Source organism: Podarcis liolepis, assembly GCF_965112155.1.
Source record: "Podarcis liolepis genome assembly, chromosome: 1".
NCBI classification, from domain to species: Eukaryota; Metazoa; Chordata; class Lepidosauria; order Squamata; family Lacertidae; genus Podarcis; species Podarcis liolepis.
Window position 1 is genome coordinate 46,920,423 of NC_139554.1, and position 18,431 is coordinate 46,938,853.

General features: G+C 42.9%; 3 protein-coding genes across 3 annotated transcripts in view; all 3 read left to right on the forward strand.

The window, feature by feature from the left end:
- The window catches only part of LOC310708721 (disintegrin and metalloproteinase domain-containing protein 20-like), a 31,035-nt gene extending 17,562 nt beyond the window's left edge, over nt 1-13,473 (forward strand). The window contains exon 2 of the mRNA XM_083507425.1: nt 12,208-13,473. Coding sequence (XP_083363551.1) covers nt 12,208-12,218 — 11 coding nt within the window. The 3' untranslated portion in view covers nt 12,219-13,473. The remainder of the gene's footprint in view (nt 1-12,207) is intronic.
- The window catches only part of LOC310686102 (uncharacterized protein), a gene marked incomplete at its 5' end in the record, with an annotated part of 75,584 nt that overhangs the window by 26,492 nt on the left and 30,661 nt on the right, over nt 1-18,431 (forward strand). The window lies entirely within an intron of this gene.
- Nucleotides 9,458-13,473, forward strand: LOC310708716 (disintegrin and metalloproteinase domain-containing protein 20-like). The gene has a single exon (XM_083507413.1). The coding sequence runs from the start codon at nt 10,058-10,060 to the stop codon at nt 12,305-12,307; it is 2,250 nt and encodes a 749-aa protein (XP_083363539.1). The 5' UTR covers nt 9,458-10,057; the 3' UTR covers nt 12,308-13,473.

Consider the following 18,431-nt stretch of genomic DNA (forward strand, 5'->3'; position numbering starts at 1 on the left):
TTCCCAGAATGCGAGTGAATGCAGGGATGCTGAGGGCACCAGTTGCAAGCTGCAGGGGGAGCTGACCGTCACGTCATCCCAGGCAGCATTCCAGCCTCCAGGGGGAGCCAAGGAGTCGGCAGCTGAGAGCTCTGTTTCTCGTGAGAACCAAGGTCATCGCCTTTGCAGAGGCCGGAAAGGCAAAGGTAAACATATGCAGACGCCTGCAGATGGCCCGAAGCAGAGGGAGGGTGAAGAGCCCGCGCCAGAGAAAAACAAAGCGTTGTTTACTGGCACAGCTTCACCAAAGGCTAAAGGCACGTCTGCTGACCAGAAGCAGGGGGGCAAGCTGCAAAAGCCCACGCCAGTGGAAAGCAAGGTTTTGCTTGCTGGCACAGCTTCACCAAAGGCTAAAGGCAAGTCTGGTGGCCAGGAGCAGCAGGGGGGCAAGCTCCAAAAGCCCACACCAGTGCAAAACAAGGGTTTGCTTGCTGTAAAGACTGCTCCAACAGCCAAAGGCAGCTTTGTTGTTGATTCAGGCTGTACGCGCCACATCTCGAAGGATCGCCACCTCTTTATCTCCTTCAAGCCTCAGGAAGGTGAGATCCACCTGGCTGATGGAAGGACATTGCAAATTGCAGGAGAAGGGACTGTGAAACTTGCAAGTCTGCACACTACCATCAGTAATGTACTTTTTGTCCCAGGTGCTGCAAGCAACTTGTTGAGTGTCCCACAGCTTACTGGGCGTGGTTTTCAGATTTCCTTCAAGAGGAGCGTCTGTGTCATCAGTAAAGGCAAAGAGGACTATTTGCATGCAAAGTTTATGGATGGTTTGTTCCATATAACTTATGATGACACTGCTGTTGTATCTAATACTGATTCTTGTTGTGTTGCACAAACTAACAAAGTTCTTCATGCAGTTTGCATTCACGATGCACATCGAAGGTTTGGTCACCTCTCTTGGAAGGCACTGGCCAAGATGCCAGAGGTGGTTGAGGGTTTGAACATCAAACCCTGTAAATTTCACATGAAATGTGTATCTTGTGCAGAGAACAAGGTGAAGGTTGCTCCAAAAGGCAAGGAGTCTAGCAGGCAGGCTTCCAAACCCTACCAGCTAGTGCATGCGGACCTGGTTGGTCCACTTGCGCCCTCTTTAGGAGGAGCAAGGTACTTCATGATTCTGATTGATTCCTTTTCTAGGTACATTCATGTGTATTTGCTCGAACAGAAATCGCAAGCGTTTCCGAAGTTTAAGGCATTCTGTGCTTGGTTGGAGAATGTGCACGGTAAACGTATTTCCTGCTTGTTTACTGATCGGGGCGGGGAGTTTACTTCTCAGCAGTTTGAGGCTTTTCTGACTGAGAAGGGAATCCAGCATGACATGTCAACCCCCAGATCGCCATGGATGAATGGACTTGCGGAGAGAGCAAATCAGACATTGCTGCAAGGAATCAAAACCTTGTTGCATGATGCCAATCTCCCTGATAAGTTTTGGGGGGAAGCTCTGGGGAATTTGGTTTATTCCTTTAATCGCAGATTGTCATCACCCATTGGTTGTACCCCCTATGAGAAGATGTTTGGCAAGAAACCCAACACCAAACACATGAGAATTTTTGGTTCTGACATGTGGATACACACACAACAAACCAACAAGCTTGGGAAGCGTGGGGCACATGGTTTGTTCATGGGGTACGAAAAAGGTGCATACAGGGTATGGATGACTAACTCTAAGTCCATTAAGTTCACAAGGAGTGTTGAGTACAATCCTAAGTGGAGGGGAAATGTGGGAATTTTCCAGAGTTACCCAGAGGAGGATGAAGGTGATGTCAAGCAAGCAGCTAAAGCTGAGGAAGCTGCTGAGGATGAGGATGATGATGATGATGATGATGATGATCAGAGTTCGGATTCCAGTTCAGTGGGCGGCGCGGCTGCTGGTGTCACTGACAGTGATGACACAGCAGACTACCAGAGCGCAAAGGCCTCAGTCGGACCATCTGATGCGTCTGACAATGAACTGGAAGAACCACTGTTCACCATTGGTCAATTTTCTCCTAAGAAGGAGGAGATGAGTCCAGAAGACTTGCGTCTAGTACGTAGGTCTGAAAGGGCGACCAAAGGCAGGCCTCCAAAGAGGTATGCTGATGAGTTTGCTAAGACAGCAACTGCTGTTCTTAGTAGCTCAGAGAAGGTATGGGAACCTTCAAGCTTCAAAGAGGTTCAGGAGTTAACCTCTAAAGATGCTGAGCCTTGGCTTAATGCCATGAAGGCTGAAGTTGATTCCTTGAACAGGAACCAAACTTGGGAACTGGTACCGGTAGTCCCAGGAATGAGACTGGTTGGCAGCAAATGGGTCTTCAAGGCCAAGACAGACCAGAATGGCAAGGTAGTCAGACACAAAGCCAGATTGGTTGCCAGAGGTTTTTCACAGGTACCAGGACAGGATTACCACAAGACCTACTCACCCACAGTCAAATATGAGAGCATTCGGCTGATGCTCAAGATTGCTGCGGAGGAGAAACTGCATGTTTCCCATCATGACATTAATACAGCCTTTTTGTACGGGGTTTTGAATGAACAGCTGTTCATGCTTCCACCTGATGGGATGGAGATACAGAAGGGAATGGTCTGTAAACTGCGGAAATCCTTATATGGTCTCAAACAGAGTGCCAGGTGTTGGAACACAAAACTCACTGAGACATTGCTTTCTCTAAGTTTTCACCAGGGCAAAGCTGATCCATGTGTGTTTGTCAAGGAGGAGGGGCAAAACAAACTGTATTGTTTATGTTTTGTTGATGATCTTCTGATGTTTTGGAAGAATCAGGCTTTTTACCAAAGCACCCTAGCTCAGCTGAAGGAGCACTTTGACATGAAGGATCTTGGTGAGGTATCCAACTATCTTTCTCTGCAGGTGGAGAGAGACCAAGCAGGTAATTTTCTGGTACACCAAACACAGAAAATTGCTGATGTGTTAACCAGGTTGAATTTGGTTGATGCAAACCCAGCAGACACACCGATGGTGACAGGTTACTAGGTAGACAGTACTGCTGAAGCGTTTTCTGACACAACGCTGTACAGATGCATTCTAGGCAAGCTGAATTTCATTGCCGGATGTTCAAGACCTGACATAGCTGTAAGCTGTAATCTGCTTAGCAGGCATGCCAACAATCCTACGGTTCAGGATTGGAAAGCTCTGAAGCGCATAGCCCGCTATTTGAAAGGGACTATGCACTACAGGCTGAGGTTCACCAGTCAGAAGACTGGAGGTCTTGAAATCTTTGCAGATGCTAGTTTTGGAAGTGACACCACGGATGGTACAAGCACTTCTGGTGTATGCTACATGTACAACCACTGCCTGTTTGACTGGTTGTGCAAGAAGCAAACAACAGTGAGCCTAAGTTCCTGTGAAGCAGAACTCAATGCTCTGTCATTTTCACTCATGGATTGTGAATGGTTGATGCAACTGTTTAAGGACATCGGGGTTTCTGTGAAATGTCCTATACAAGTGTATCAAGACAATAGATCGTGTTTGGCTTTGCTGAACTCCGAGAGTTGCAAGCAGAGAACCAAGTACTTGCAGATTAAGCTACATCGTGCAAGAGAGTGTATTCAGAAAGGACTGATTCGGGTGTCCTACATGGCAGGAAATGAAATCCCTGCTGATCTGTTGTCTAAGGTTGTTAACAGAGAACAACTTAAGGTTTATGTACAAAGGTTGCAATTGGGTTGAACCACAGGTACTACAGGTTACACGGAAAGGGGGAGGATGTTGGGATATTTCCGTTCCACCTTAAAAGGGAGCAGGCTTTGTAAGTTACAGAGTCTGCGCATGTCCTATTCACAGGATGTTTATGTTTGCTGATTCCTTTCGTTTTCTCAGTTGGCCGAAGATGCTGACACAGAACGGTCATGTTTTTCTTTGTTCTGTTCCACGCTAAATAAAGTCTGTAAAATATGCTCTTCTGCGGTGCAAGCTTTTGGCTATGTTTCTGCTGATAAACAGTGTGCACAAGCCTGGAATGTGGCTAGGAATTTCCAGAGGCTTCGTGCCGCTAACTGCTGGATCTGCCTGTCTACGGGAGATCGATGGACGCCCAGAACTCCGGCTTGGGCCATGATGGACTATATCTCCCTGGCAGTTTCCCAACACTTACATCAAATACATGAAAATTTTTGGTTCTGACATGTGGGTTCACACACCACAAAGCTCCAAGTTAGGCAAGCGTGGATTGCATGGTATCTTTCTAGGTTATCAGAAAGGTTCTTACAGAGTAATGATGACTGACTAAGACAATTAGGCTCACAAATGGCTACTGAATTCTGTACCAACTTCTGAATTGCCTTCAAAGACAGCCCCATGTATAACACATTGAGTAATCCAACCCAGAGGTCATCAGAGTATGGCTGGCCACCAGCGAAAGCAGATGGAAGGCACTTCATGTTATCAAGGCCACTTGAGCCTCAAGTGACAGCAAAGCGAAGTTTCCAGAAGTATCCCCAAGCTATGTAACTACTCCTTCAGAGGGAGTGTAATCCAATCAAGAGCAGGCCATTTCCCATCCATCCAGTCTAGAGAACCATTCACTTCAGTTTAATCTGAACTGAGCTTCAGTTTATTGGCTCCCATCCAGTCTATTACTGAGTCAAGACATCAGTCATGCACATCCACTGCTACACTTGTAGATGTTGAGAAATCCAGATGTGCCATCAACATATTACTGTCAACGTACTGCAAGACTCTGGATGACTCCACCCAGCAGTTTCCTGTAGATTAACATGTTTAACAGCATGGGGGCCATGCTTGATCCCTAAGGAGCCCTGCATTGAAGACTTTGTGAAGCTGAAAAGCACTCCCGAAGCATCATCCTGTGGAAATGACTATCCAAGTAGGACCAGAACCACCGCAAAGCAGTGCTGCCCACCCCCACACTGGGACAACTGCTCCAGAAGGATACCATGGTGAATGGTATTGAAAGCCGCTGAGAGATCAATAGGATTAACAGGGAATTAACACATTCTCCCATCCCTCTCCTGACTGAGGTCATCATACAGCATAACAAAAGCAGTTTCCATGGCCAAACAGACCTAAACCTTGATTAAAATGGATGCAGAAAATTGGTTTCATCCAAGAGAGCCTGGCTCTGGCTCACAACCAGTCGCTCAAAATATACAAGTAAGCATTTATTTCTTTGTTTTAAAAGGCAAAAAGCAGTGATTAAAAACACTGATAGTACAAATGCTAACATTTTTTATTAAAATAGGTGTAAAATGGTTGAGAGGTCCTAATGTTATGAATAATTTCTTCTGAATAAACCCTAAAGGGAGATTACTGAACGTTGCTATGGACAAAAGAGGGATGCTTTAATTCTTAAGTTCCAAAGTTCTGCTAATAGCAGACTGATCTTCTTACATAGGGACCAATTTCAGTGTTGCACATAGAGGTGACTGGATCTCATCTCTCTCTCTCTCTCTCTCTCTCTCTCTCACACACACACACACACACACGGAGTTGCAAATACTGGCCACAGATACTGCAGCTGAGGGAGGAAGGAGCTTCAATGCTCTATTCCACAGCATCCCAGCTCTTCCCTTTTCAGTACAGTTGAAGGTGAAGCAGCCTGCAGAGGAAAAAGGGGAAGGTGGAAGCAGTATTATGCCCTTGTTAGACCTTCCTCTTTCCAGACTAGAAATTGGAATGTGGGGCTGAGCTGCTCTTTTGCTCTCCAAAATTTCATAGGTGAAGTAGGCACACTTATTTGAAACAATAGGAAAGTAAAGCCCAGGGAATGAGGCTGCTAGTCACCGAGACAGCTCATCTTACACAGTGGCATCTGGCTTTTTGCTTATAGTCTGAGGTCTGCACTTGCTCAGAGTCCACGCTGGCACTGTTTTGAGCCTGGTCCTCAGCTATCCATCTCTCCACTGTAAATGGAGAAAACCACCTTTCTTTGTTTCTACAGAGGTTCCTTACAAATAAAAAGCAAGTGTAGAAAACCAGGACGTACCGCTGTAAAAAAACACACACCCTCATTTCAGAGATAACATGTTTTTCTGCCAGAAAACGTATTAGAAAAAGTTAGTCTGTTAAAGCCTATAAAACAGTTTGTTCTATTATTGATAACATGGACTGTTTCAAGAAGTGGCAAAGAGACATATCTAGATTTGTCTGGCAGGGCAAAAAGCCCAGAATAAAATTTAAGATCCTTACTGATGCTAAAGACAGGGGGGGGGGGTTTGCCCTGCCAGACTTAAAACTTTATTATGAGTCAGCAGCTTTTTGCTGGCTGAAGGAATGGCTACTTCTTGAGAATACAGATGTTTTGGATCTTGGAGGGTATGATAACATTTGGATGGCATGCATATTTATGGTATGGCAAGGTAAAAGCACATAAGGCATTTAAAAACCATATTGTCAGGAAAGCACTGTTTAATGTCTGGATAAGGTACAAAGATTTTCTGGAGACCAAAACTCCAAGGTGGCTATCACCTATGGAAGCGAAAGCTTTGAAAAAACTCGATATGGAGGCTAAATGGCCAAAATATTGGGAAATTTTAGAACAGGAAGGTGACAAATTGAAACTGCAGAGTTATGACAAACTTAAAGAGAAGGTGCGAGACTGGTTACATTATTTTCAAATAAGAGAGGTTTATAACTTGGACAAAAAAATTGGTTTCCAGGTGGAAAAATCAAAGTTAGAAACAGAATTGTTAGAATCCAATGCTAAGATGCTTTCAAGAATGTATAATCTGCTGTTGAAATGGAATACTGAGGAAGAAACGGTAAAATCTGCAATGATAAAATGGGCACAAGATATAGGACATAACATTATGTTTGCTGACTGGGAGAAGTTGTGGACCACCGGGATTAAATTTACGGCATGTAATGCCCTAAGAGAGAATATTATGAAAATGATGTACAGGTGGTACATGACTCCAGTCAAGCTTGCAAAAATATATCACTTGCCCGATAATAAATGTTGGAAATGTAAAGAAATTGAAGGTACATTCTTTCACCTTTGGTGGACGTGCCCAAGGATTAAGGCCTTCTGGGAAATGATATATAATGAACTGAAAAAGGTATTTAAATATACTTTCTTAAAGAAACCAGAGGCCTTTCTCCTGGGCATAGTTGGCCAATCAGTGTTAAAGAAGGATAGAACTTTTTTTATGTATGCTACAGCAGAATTCTCATCGCAAAGAATTCTCATCGCAAAGCATTGGAAGACACAAGACCTACCCACCCTGGAAGAATGGCAGATGCAACTAATAGACTATATGGAGATGGCGGAAATGACTGGCAGAATCCGAGACCAGGGAGAAGAATTGGTGGAAGAAGATTGGAGGAAATTTAAAACTTATTTGCAGAAATGTTGTAAAATTTTTGAATGCTGATAACATTGAAATGAATTGAAGAGGTTTTAGCAACAAGGTAAAATGTAAGATGGGATTAATAATAGATAAACCAATAGGACATGAATTTTCTGAACCAATTTCTAAAAGGGATACAAAAACGGGAGATGTGAGGAAGTCAGGAAAATAAGTTAACGAAAGATGAGAAACTAAGAAAGGGATTTTTTTTCCCCTTTCTATTTTTGTGTTTAATGTCTGTATCTTTGTATTTTGTAATTTGTATCTTTTTGTTCTATGTATTTTTCTAAACTTTTCTAAACCTTCCTATTGATAAAACTTAATAAAATATTATTAAAAAATAAAACAATTTGTTCTACCAAGACACTCTGCTGATTTACTACAAATTCATATTATCCCAAAGATGTATTTAAATCAGTTTGTATGTGTGTGCTGTATTATCTGAAGAAGTGTGCATGCACACGAAAGCTCATACCAAGAACTAACTTAGTTGGTCTTTAAGGTGCTACTGGAAGGAATTTTTTTTTCTGTATTATGTTGTAACTCTTTGTGACATATTTCAATTACATATTACTTTTCAAAAGTGCTTTGAGGTCGTCCCCCCCAACAATCAAGTGGTATATAAATTTTATTAAATAAAAAATAAACACTTGCAGTTGCCGTCATCTTTTTTAAAATCAAAATTACATTTAAAAAGAACTAGATTAAGTCAGTAGGGCAGAGACTCTTAATCTCAGGGTTGTGGATTTGAGCCCATGTTGGGCAAAAGATTCTTGGATTGCAGGGGGCTGGAGTAGAAGACCTCCATGATCCCTTCAAACTCTACAATTCTATGATTTTATGATAAGAGAGTATTTTAATTTCTTTATAAAAATGTATTCTGCTTAATAAATATTTAGAGTGTGACCCGTAACACTCAGTAAATCAAAACAAATCTATTTGTCACAAATAAAATTGATTTGTCATGAAAATAAAAGAAAAACATATTCTGGAAATCCATTATCATGTTTTAAATGCAATGGAATTTTTAAAAGCCATGTCAGATTTCTGGTGTTAAAAGTGCCTTAAAAGCTTCAAAAATAAGTCATGCCAGACCAATCTGATTTCTTTTTTTTGATGGAATTACAAACTTAGTGAATGAGGGGAATGCTGTGGATATAGTCTATCTTGATTTCAGTAAGGCGGTACCTATTTATCTACTTGCAGTGGTATGCAAACAATACTGCCAATGGTAGTTCATGAGGAAGCTCAGGCTCGATGACCTGGGTCTGCACTAAGAGACAGCCAAGATGGTCTCTGGCCTCTTCAGCAGCCTCAGCTTTTGTAGCTGGACTCATAACTACAACATAACTAAAGTAGTCATAAGCAATAAAGAGAACATAAAAAATATACAACCAAACTGAACAATTTCCACATAAATCATATGATCTATAATAATGATACAAATAACCAGCAACAGCAGCAACCACCACCCCTTCCAACAAAATCCGGCAAACAACACCCCAGCTCAAGGGTGTGTTCAGCAGTCTCAGCTTTTGTAGCTGAAGTCAGTCAGGGCCCCTCCCTCCTAGGTCAGGTGGGAAAAGGCTGCAAGGCAGAGAGCAGGTCTTCCAGGACTCGCAGCCAAGAGTCACCGCCAAGATGCCCTTGGGATGAGGGGCAGCTGCCCTCTATGCCCTGCATGTGTGTTTGTGGGGCAAGGAGTGAGCCACCTCAAAATGAGTAGACGCATTGGAGAATTTTGAATGTGAGCCTTTTCATCAAAAGGAGCACGTATGCAACAGGTACAGTGTGACTCTGTGGACCAGATGGACAAGTAAAGACTTCCTATAATTTGTTTAAAAAACACCTTCATATAAAATTTATAGCATTTGATACAAACTACTCCAACCTGCAGGTGGCGCTGTGGGTAAAACCTCAGTGCCTAGGACTTGCCGATCGCATGGTCGGCAGTTTGAATCCCCGCGGCGGGGTGAGCTTCCTTCTTTCGGTCCCAGCTCCTGCCCACCTAGCAGTTCGAAAGCACCCTTAAGTGCAAGTAGATAAATAGGTACCGCTTTCTAGCGGGAAGGTAAACGGCGTTTCCGTGTGCTGCGCTGGTGCTGGCTTGTAAATTTATGAGATCTATGGATTTAGGGCATTATACAAATTTAATAAAGTAATAATAATTAAAAACTCCCCTTTTGCCTTACCTGCTATTGCTGCATATTTCTGGCCAAATATCTGTAGAGCAGGCAACTTGCTGTTCACATATCCTGCTTCCAGCCCTTCAGTGGCACAAGAAATACTATATCTATACCAAATTTGTTCATGACAAGGCCATAGGAACTCCTACTAGCGCATAGCTGTCAGCGTCTCCCTTTTTCTAAGGAAAATTCCCTTATTCCAAATAGGATTCCTCACAAGAAAAGGGAAAAGTTAACAGCTATGTGACTAGGTATTCTTCCATTGCCCTGCACTCAGTTCCCATGATTACCTGACACTATGGTCCTCAGCCTATCAGGACTCCTTTCTGTTCTTCCTGTTAAGTCCCCTGTAAGGCACTCTGACCCGCTTCCCGCTCGCCCAGTCTCTGCATTCTATTCTGTCCCTAATCACCAAGGCCCGCCCACATTCCAAAGGTAAATCTACAGACGGTTGCTATCATCAGAATCCTCCTCTCTCTATAGGAGTCTCCTTCCCATTTTGCTTTGGGCCCACAACAGGCCATCCCATGGGGTGCCTTAGTGCATTCTTTCACCTGTCAGGGAAGATGACAAGCAGTCTTCCCTGGCTGCTGGTGCTGATCTCATGGAATGTGTTGAGTGAGACTGCAGGTCAGAACCCTCCACAGGGCTATAGGTATGCCTCCTATGAGATGATTGTCCCAAGGAAATTAACCCCCCGATATGGACAAAACCCCCACACTATCTCTTACTTGCTGCAAATTGAGGGGAAGGGCCACATTGTGAAGCTCAGGAAAAAGAAGAGCTTTGTGCCTAAACATTTCCCTGTCTTCACTTACAGTAGGGAGGGGGACCTTCAGATGGACTATCCTTTCATCAGAGATGACTGCTTCTACCGCGGCTTGGTAAAAGGCCATCCTGCCTCTCGAGTCACCCTCAGCACTTGCTCAGGGGGACTCAGGGGTCTGTTGCACTTAGAAAACCGCACCTATGAAATCGAACCTGTTCAGGCATCTGCTACTTCTCAGCATGTGTTGTATAGATTGGAGGAAATGGTGGGTGCTGAACGAATGAGGTGCGGGCTAACAGAGGAAGAGCAAAGACGCCAAGAGGCCATGATCCAAAGCACAAATAATGTAACAGTTCAAATTGATGCGAGAGGAGCCTGGTGGACACATACCAGATACTTGGAGCTTGCCATTGTGATAGAACATGAACGATATGTCAGGTTTGACAGAAATGAAAGTCGTATTGTTTTGCAAGTTCTAGATATTATCCATGCTGCAAACTCAATATATGAGCCACTTGCTGTTGAGTTGTCTATAGCTGGCCTGGAGATTTGGTCAGAAAAGAACCTCATGAAAATCGAAGACACAATAGACGAAACACTGATCAATTTTGCCACGTTTGTAAGAGAGTCACTAAGTAAACATATAGATCTTGATGCTGCTCACTTATTTGTATATAAAAGTTTTGGAAATACACTTGGATTAGCGTACGTAAGAACAATTTGTCTTGCCCACTGGGCAAGTGGTGTTGAGTCATATATGACTTACAGTTTGTTTGATTTTACTGTTATATTTGCCCATGAATTAGGACATAACCTTGGAATGAAACATGATGAAAAATACTGCACGTGTGATCGACATGCTTGCGTTATGGCTGCATATGGAGTAAGCACAGATAAGTTTAGCAATTGCAGTTACAAGGATTACTTTTCAGTAAGGAACAGACGGTGTTTGTTAGTTCCACTAGACCCTGATCTGATGTATAAATTTGCATACTGTGGAAACAAAGTAGTGGAAGATAAAGAGGAATGTGATTGTGGCTCAACAGAGCAATGCAAGTTGGATCCATGTTGCCAGTCTAATTGCATGTTGAGTCCAGATGCCACTTGTGCTTTTGGAGAGTGCTGTGTTGAGTGTCAGTATCTTCCAGTTCATAAGGTTTGCAGAGAACAGGTCAGCAGCTGTGATCTCCCCGAGTATTGCAACGGGACTTCAGAATGGTGTCCTGAAGATGTTTATGTACAAGATGGTGCCCCGTGTAGTGATGGGGCATATTGCTATCATGGGAATTGCACAACTCACACTAGGCAGTGCAGAATGATCTTTGGCAACAAAGCAACTGGTGCATCAAAGGATTGCTTCAGTGAAATGAATGCTCGAGGTGATCGCTTTGGCAACTGTGGGCTTAGACATGACACTTATAAGAAATGTGATACTCAGAACATCTTGTGCGGCCGAATCCAGTGTGAAAATGTTGATACAGTACCTTCTTTGGAGGAACACAGCACCATAATTAACACACCCCTAGGCAATAGGAAATGCTGGAGTACAGATTACCACGCTGGAATGGAGATACCTGATATTGGAGCAGTGAGAGATGGGACTCCTTGTGGCACAGAAATGATGTGTATTAATGGGGAGTGCAAGAATGTGTTCCTCTTGAAATATGATTGCAATGTCACAAAGTGTCATAAACGAGGAATATGCAACACTTACAAACATTGTCATTGTGATTATGGCTGGGCTCCTCCAGATTGTCTCAATGAAGGCTATGGCGGCAGCATTGACAGTGGACCTCCACCACCAGGGAAGGCTTCACAGCATATTGGCATCATCATAGGAATTATAGCAGCAATTGTATTTCTTGTTTTTACTGTTGTTGCTATACTTGGGCTGCGTAATTATTTCAGGAAGCGTCTGAGAGAGCGGTTTGTAAAAAAACCAGAAAGAACATATGAAGAAGATATAAAAAAGGAAGAAAATCCTGTCCCAACTGAATCAGAGAATTGAACAATACACTGAATGTGTCAAATAGATGCGCAGGAAATAATGGACAGTATTATGCAGAGATACATTTAAGTTTCTAATTTTTTTAAAGCCCTTCTTCATTATATTTGTCTACTAGGCACAACAGGGCGGAACTCTGCAATATGATGAAAAATACTGCACTTGTGATCGACATGCTTGCGTTATGGTTGCATACCAAGCAAGCACAGATAACTTTAGCAATTGTAGTTATAAGGATTACTTCTCAGTAAGGAACTTTCAATGTTTGTTAGTTCCACCAGTCCCTGATCTAATGTATAAATTTGCATCCTGTGGAAACAAAATAGTAGAAGATAAACAGGAATGTGACTGTGGCTCACCAGAGCAATGCAAGTTGGATCCACGTTGCCAGTCTAAGTGCATGTTGAGTCCAGATGCCACTTGTGCTTTTGGACAGTGCTGTGTTAATTGTCAGTTTCTTCCAGCTCAGTCTGTTTGCAAAGACCTTCCTGATTACTGCAATGGGACTTCAGAGCTGTGTCTTGAAGATGTTTACGTACAAGATGCTGCCCCGTGCAGTGATGGTGCATATTGCTATAATGGAAATTGCACAACTCACAATGGACAATGCAAAATGATATTTGGCAACAAAGCAACTGGTGCATCAAAGGATTGCTTCAGTGAAATAAATGCTTGAGGGGATCGCTTTGGCACCTGTGGGCTTAGACATGACACTTATAAGAAATGTGATACTCAGCATATCTTGTGTGGCTGAATCCATTGTGAAAATGTTGATCAGTTACCTTCTTTGCAGGAACACACCACCATACTTCATACTGCCCCTGGCAATAGGCAATGCTGGAGTACAGACTACCACGCTGGAATAGAGATACCCAATATTGGAGCAGTAAGAGATGGGACTTCTTGTGGTAGTGACCTGATGTACATTGATGGGAACTGCATGAGCATGTCCTTGTTGCAGTATGATTGTAATATCACAAAGTGCCATGATTGAGAAATATGCAATACTCAGAAACATTGTCATTGAGATTATGGCTGGGCTCCTCCTGACTGTCTCTATGAAGGCTATGGTGGCAGTGTTGATAGTAGACCCCCTCCAAGACATAGTATTTTTAAATTTAGCTCCAGCATGGCAGCAATTATAGGAGTAATTATATTTGTTTTTTGTGTTCTTGTGGTTCTGGGTATTTATTTCAGGAAGCACTAGACACAGAAGTTTGGCCAACTGAAGGAGCAAATGCATGAAAAAAATATTTAAAAAGGAGAAGACATTCCAAACTGAATTAGAGAATTGAACAATGCACTGAAATTGATGTGCAAATTGATAATGGACAATATTATACAGAAATACATTTAAGTCTTTAACCTTTTGATTACTCTTAAAAGTTAAGGGTATTTTTTAATTATTTTTTTCAGCTAGGCACTACAAACAGGAAAATTTTGCAATGTGGTCTATATTCTCTAACTCTCATATGTATCTTCCTCAAGCCCACAGCAGGAAAAGCCCTGGGCAGGAGGGGCTAAACCCTCTGTAAAAGAAAATCCCATTCACACAGAAATTTACATAGTGATTCTGTTGAAATAACTGAGATGCTAACCTAAGATATGCTGGCTGTCTAGCAATAATATTGCAGCTGATTGGCTTAGCTACTGAACAGCAGAAACGTATGCAGTCTTAGTTATTTCCACCAGTGTAGGATGGGCGTTGAAAAAGGTACTGTGGAAGCAAAAAACATGAATGTTATAATGCTAAAATATACAACAACCTTACTTATAAGTAGCTTTTCCTTAATCTTTATTTATATGCAGAAGATAGTGCATAAACACTGAAAGTACAAATGGCAATGTTTTCAATCCAATATAAGTATAAAATTGCCCTGAAGTCAAACAAATGAGATATATTAGTTATACGGATAATTCCTCGAGTAAATCCTCAAGGATGATGATGATGATATTTTTATTATTTATACCCTGCCCACTCTGGGCAGCTTACAGCAAACATAAAGCATAATAAAACATCAAACATTAAAAACTCCCCTATAAGGTAAAGGTACCCCTTCATGGATCACTGCCTTGCCGTGGCGAAGGGGCTTGAATAACTCAGAGAAGCTATGAGCTATGCTGTGCAGGGCCACCCAAGATGGACAGGTCATAGTGGAGAGTTTTGACTAAACGTGATCCACCTGGAGCAGGAACCGGCAAGCCACTCCAGTAAACCTGTATGGTTTGTTGTTGTTGTCGTTTAGTCATGTCCAACTCTTCGTGCCCCCATGGACCAGAGCACACCAGGCATTCCTGTCTTCCACTGCCTCCTGCAGTTTGGTCAAACTCATGTTCGTAGCTTCGAGAACACTGTCCAACCATCTCATCCTCTGTCGTCCCCTTCTCCTTGTGCCCTCAATCTTTCCCAACGTCAGGGTCTTTTCCAGGGAGTCTTCTCTTCTCATGAGGTGGACAAAGTATTGGAGCCTCTGCTTCAGGATCTGTCCTTCCAGTGAGCACTCAGGGCTGATTTCCTTCTTGCATTCCATGGGACTCTCAAGAGTCTCCTCCAGCACCGTAATTCAAAAGCATCCATTCTTCGGTGGTCAGCCTTCTTTATGGTCCAGCTCTCACTTCCATACATCACTACTGGGAAAAGCATAGCTTTAACTATATGAACCTTTTTTGGCAAGGTGATGTCTCTGCTTTTTAAGATGCTGTCTAGATTTGTCATTGCTTTTCTCCCAAGAAGCAGGCGTCTTTTAGTTTTGTGACTGCTGTCACCATCTGCAGTGATCATGGAACCCAAGAAAGTAAAATCTCTCACTGCCTCCCTTTCTTCCCCTTCTATTTGCCAGGAGGTGATGGGACCAGTGGCCATGATCTTAGTTTTTTTGATGTAGAGCTTCAGACCATATTTTGCCCTCTCCTCTTTCACCCTCATTAAAAGGTTCTTTAATTCCTCCTCACTTGCTGCCATCAAGGTTGTGTCATCTGCATATCTGAGGTTGTTGATATTTCTTCTGGCAGTCTTAATTCCAGTTTGGGATTCATTCAGTCCAGCCTTTCTCATGATGCATTCTGCATACAGTGGTACCTCGGGTTAGGTACTTAATTCGTTCCGGAGGTCCGTTCTTAACCTGAAACTGTTCTTAACCTGAAGCACCACTTTAGCTAATGGGGGCCTCCTGCTGCCGCCGCACTGCTGGAGCACAAGTTCTGTTCCCATCCTTGAAGCAAAGTTCTTAACCCGAGGTAATATTTCTGGGTTAGCGGGGTCTGTAACCTGAAGCGTATGTATCCTGAAGCGCATGTAACCCGAGGTACCACTGTATATGTTAAATAATCAGGGAGACAATATACAGCCTTGCCGTACTCCTTTCCCAATTTTGAACCAATCAGTTGTTCCATATCCAGTTCTAACTGTAGCTTCTTGTCCCACATAGAGTTTTCTCAGGAGACAGATGAGGTGATCAGGCACTCCCATTTCTTTAAGAACTTGCCATAGTTTGCTGTGGTCGACACAGTCAAATGCTTTTGCGTAGTCAATGAAGCAGATGTAGATGTTTTTCTGGAACTCACTAGCTTTCTCCATAATCCAGTGCATGTTTGCAATTTGATCTCTGGTTCCTCTGCCCCTTTGAAATCCAGCTTGCACTTCTGGGAGTTCATGGTCCACATACTGCTTAAGCCTGCCTTGTAGAATTTTAAGCATAACCTTGCTAGCGTGTGAAATGAGCGCAATTGTGCGGTAGTTGGAGCATTCTTTGTCACTGTCCTTCTTTGGGATTGGGATGTAGACTGATCTTCTCCAATACTCCAGTACTGCAGTGGCTTGCTGCTCCAGGTGGATCATGTTTAGTCAAAACTCTCCACTATGACCTGTCCATCTTGGGTGGCCCTGCACAACATAGCTCATAGCTTCTCTGAGTTATTCAATTCCCTTTGCCACAACAAGGCAGCGATCCATGAAGGAGCCTGGATGGTTAAGTCCAGTCAAAGGCTACTATGGGGTGCAGTGCTCATTTTGCTTCAGGCCAAGGGAGCCTGCATTTGTCCACAGTAAGTTTTCTGAGCCATGTGGCCAGCTTGACTAAACCACTTCTGGCGCAATGGGGCACCATGATGAGTGCCGGAGTGCATGGAAACACCATTTCCTTATATAACTACTGACTTCTGCTATGCCAAGAAGAAGGATGCACAAATTCATTTCAATTACGTTTAGTCATGGAAATAGAAAGGCCTGCTGCCTTGACCCTGCAACAGTGGGTGCCATGGGCATGCTGACATCACTGCGACTTATGCATGTGGTGTTGGCACGCCCCATGGTTTGTGTCCACTGCAGAGTGGAATCTGGGGGCAGTGGCCCCTTCATTTAAAAATTGTGGGTGCCTGGGCACCCAGGGCCTGTTAGTTTCTGTTTGCCACTGAGCAGTGCTTTGGAGTCACAAGACTGTTTACATTCCACACATTCCATACTGTTGGAAGTCTCAAGGGAGACGGATGTGACGTTACTGGTTTCCTGTTCCTTTGTTTGTTTGCAGTTGCTCTCTGCTTTCACAGAGAGAGGATGTATATTTCTTTGCTGTCTGCGTAGTAAGAAATAAAGCATAGCGATGTAGCCATAAATCTCATCACTTTCCTGTGCTGGAAACTCTGCTGAACAGGAATGTGCCTGAGGCCTCATCAAAGGCTCAGGTTGTTATCGTCGGAGGCATTTCCGAAGGACTTGGCCGGAGGAAAATGAGCTTTATAAGCTTGGCCGAGCGGAGATCCCGACAGGGCCCTACATGGTTGGCACCTATGGAAATAGAAGAACTAGAAATATCCTTTTTGAAATCAATTACAATACAATTGAATTTTGAAAAGCAGTGTTGAAATGCCTGGTATTGAATGTGATTTGCATACATTAATAGTATATAGTTATTGTGAACCTTCAAAGTTGGTTCAAACTCAATGTGACACATGAAGGTGACTGGATCTTATGAGATTATTCATTGTTAAAAAGCAGAAATATGGCACACCAGATTAGTCATAGATAGTGACACTGAAGGAAGAAGGAATTTAAATATTTTGTCCTATACCTTTTCCTTGTTGACTAAGGCAATTGAGTGCATTTCTCTGGAAATGAGCTGCGTGCCTGCCAGTTGTTCCCTTTTGATGTTGCTTGTGTGAGCATGCAAGGGAGCCAGGCTGGTGGTCCCTGGGTTGAGCCAGGCAGGTCAGCCTGATTTGGACAGCTGGGCTGTGGGGTGTGCATGGCTCTATTAAATACAACCTATGAAATCAGCTCTTGGTAATTAGCCTACCTCTTCACAAAATACACCCTACTTTCAGAAGTCATCATTTTTTTAAAAAAGCAGAAAAATATTATATGGTATAGGGCTTTTTTACTGTGATTCTTTGGTTGAATGATTGCAAATCCATTTTACCTTCAAATGGCATTTAAATTACCGTGCACCAATCTGGGGGCAATGTGCGCTTATATTTCATTACTGGTGACTTATTTCAATTAAATATTAGTTTTGAACATTTGCAAATGACCTTTAAGTTTTGTTTTCTAAAGTGGAATAAAGCAAGAATTACATTAATAGAATATATATACAGTGGTACCTCAGGTTAAGAACTTAATTTGTTCTGGAAATCCATTCTTAACCTGATACTGTTCTTAACTTGTAGTACCACTTTAGCTAATGGGGACTCCCGCTGCTGCCGTGCCACCACCACACGATTTCTGTTCTCATCCTGAAGCAAAGTTCTTAACCTGAGGTACTATTTCTGGGTTAGCCAAGTCTGTAACCTGAGGCGTCTGTAACCCGAAGTACCACTGTAAAACATTAAACATTAAAAAAAAACCTTCTCTATATAGGGCTGCCTTTATATTTCTTCTAAAAGTTGTATAGTTATTTATCTTCTTGACAATTGATGGGAGGGCATTCCATAGGGCAGGCGCCACTACCAAAAAGGCCCTCTGCCTGGTTCCCTATAACTTCACTTTCTTTGGTGAAGGAACTTCTAGAAGACTCTTGGCGCTGGACCTCAGCGTCAAGGCTGAACACTGGGGGTGGAGATACTCCTTTAGGTATATAGGGATGAGGCCATTTGGGGCTTTAAAGGTCAGCACCAACACTGATTTGTGCTTGGA

What these genes read in the sequence shown, in the direction of transcription:
- LOC310708716 (XM_083507413.1), top strand. Translation starts at nt 10,058, where the DNA reads ATGGGGTGCCTTAGTGCATTCTTTCACCTGTCAGGGAAGATGACAAGC.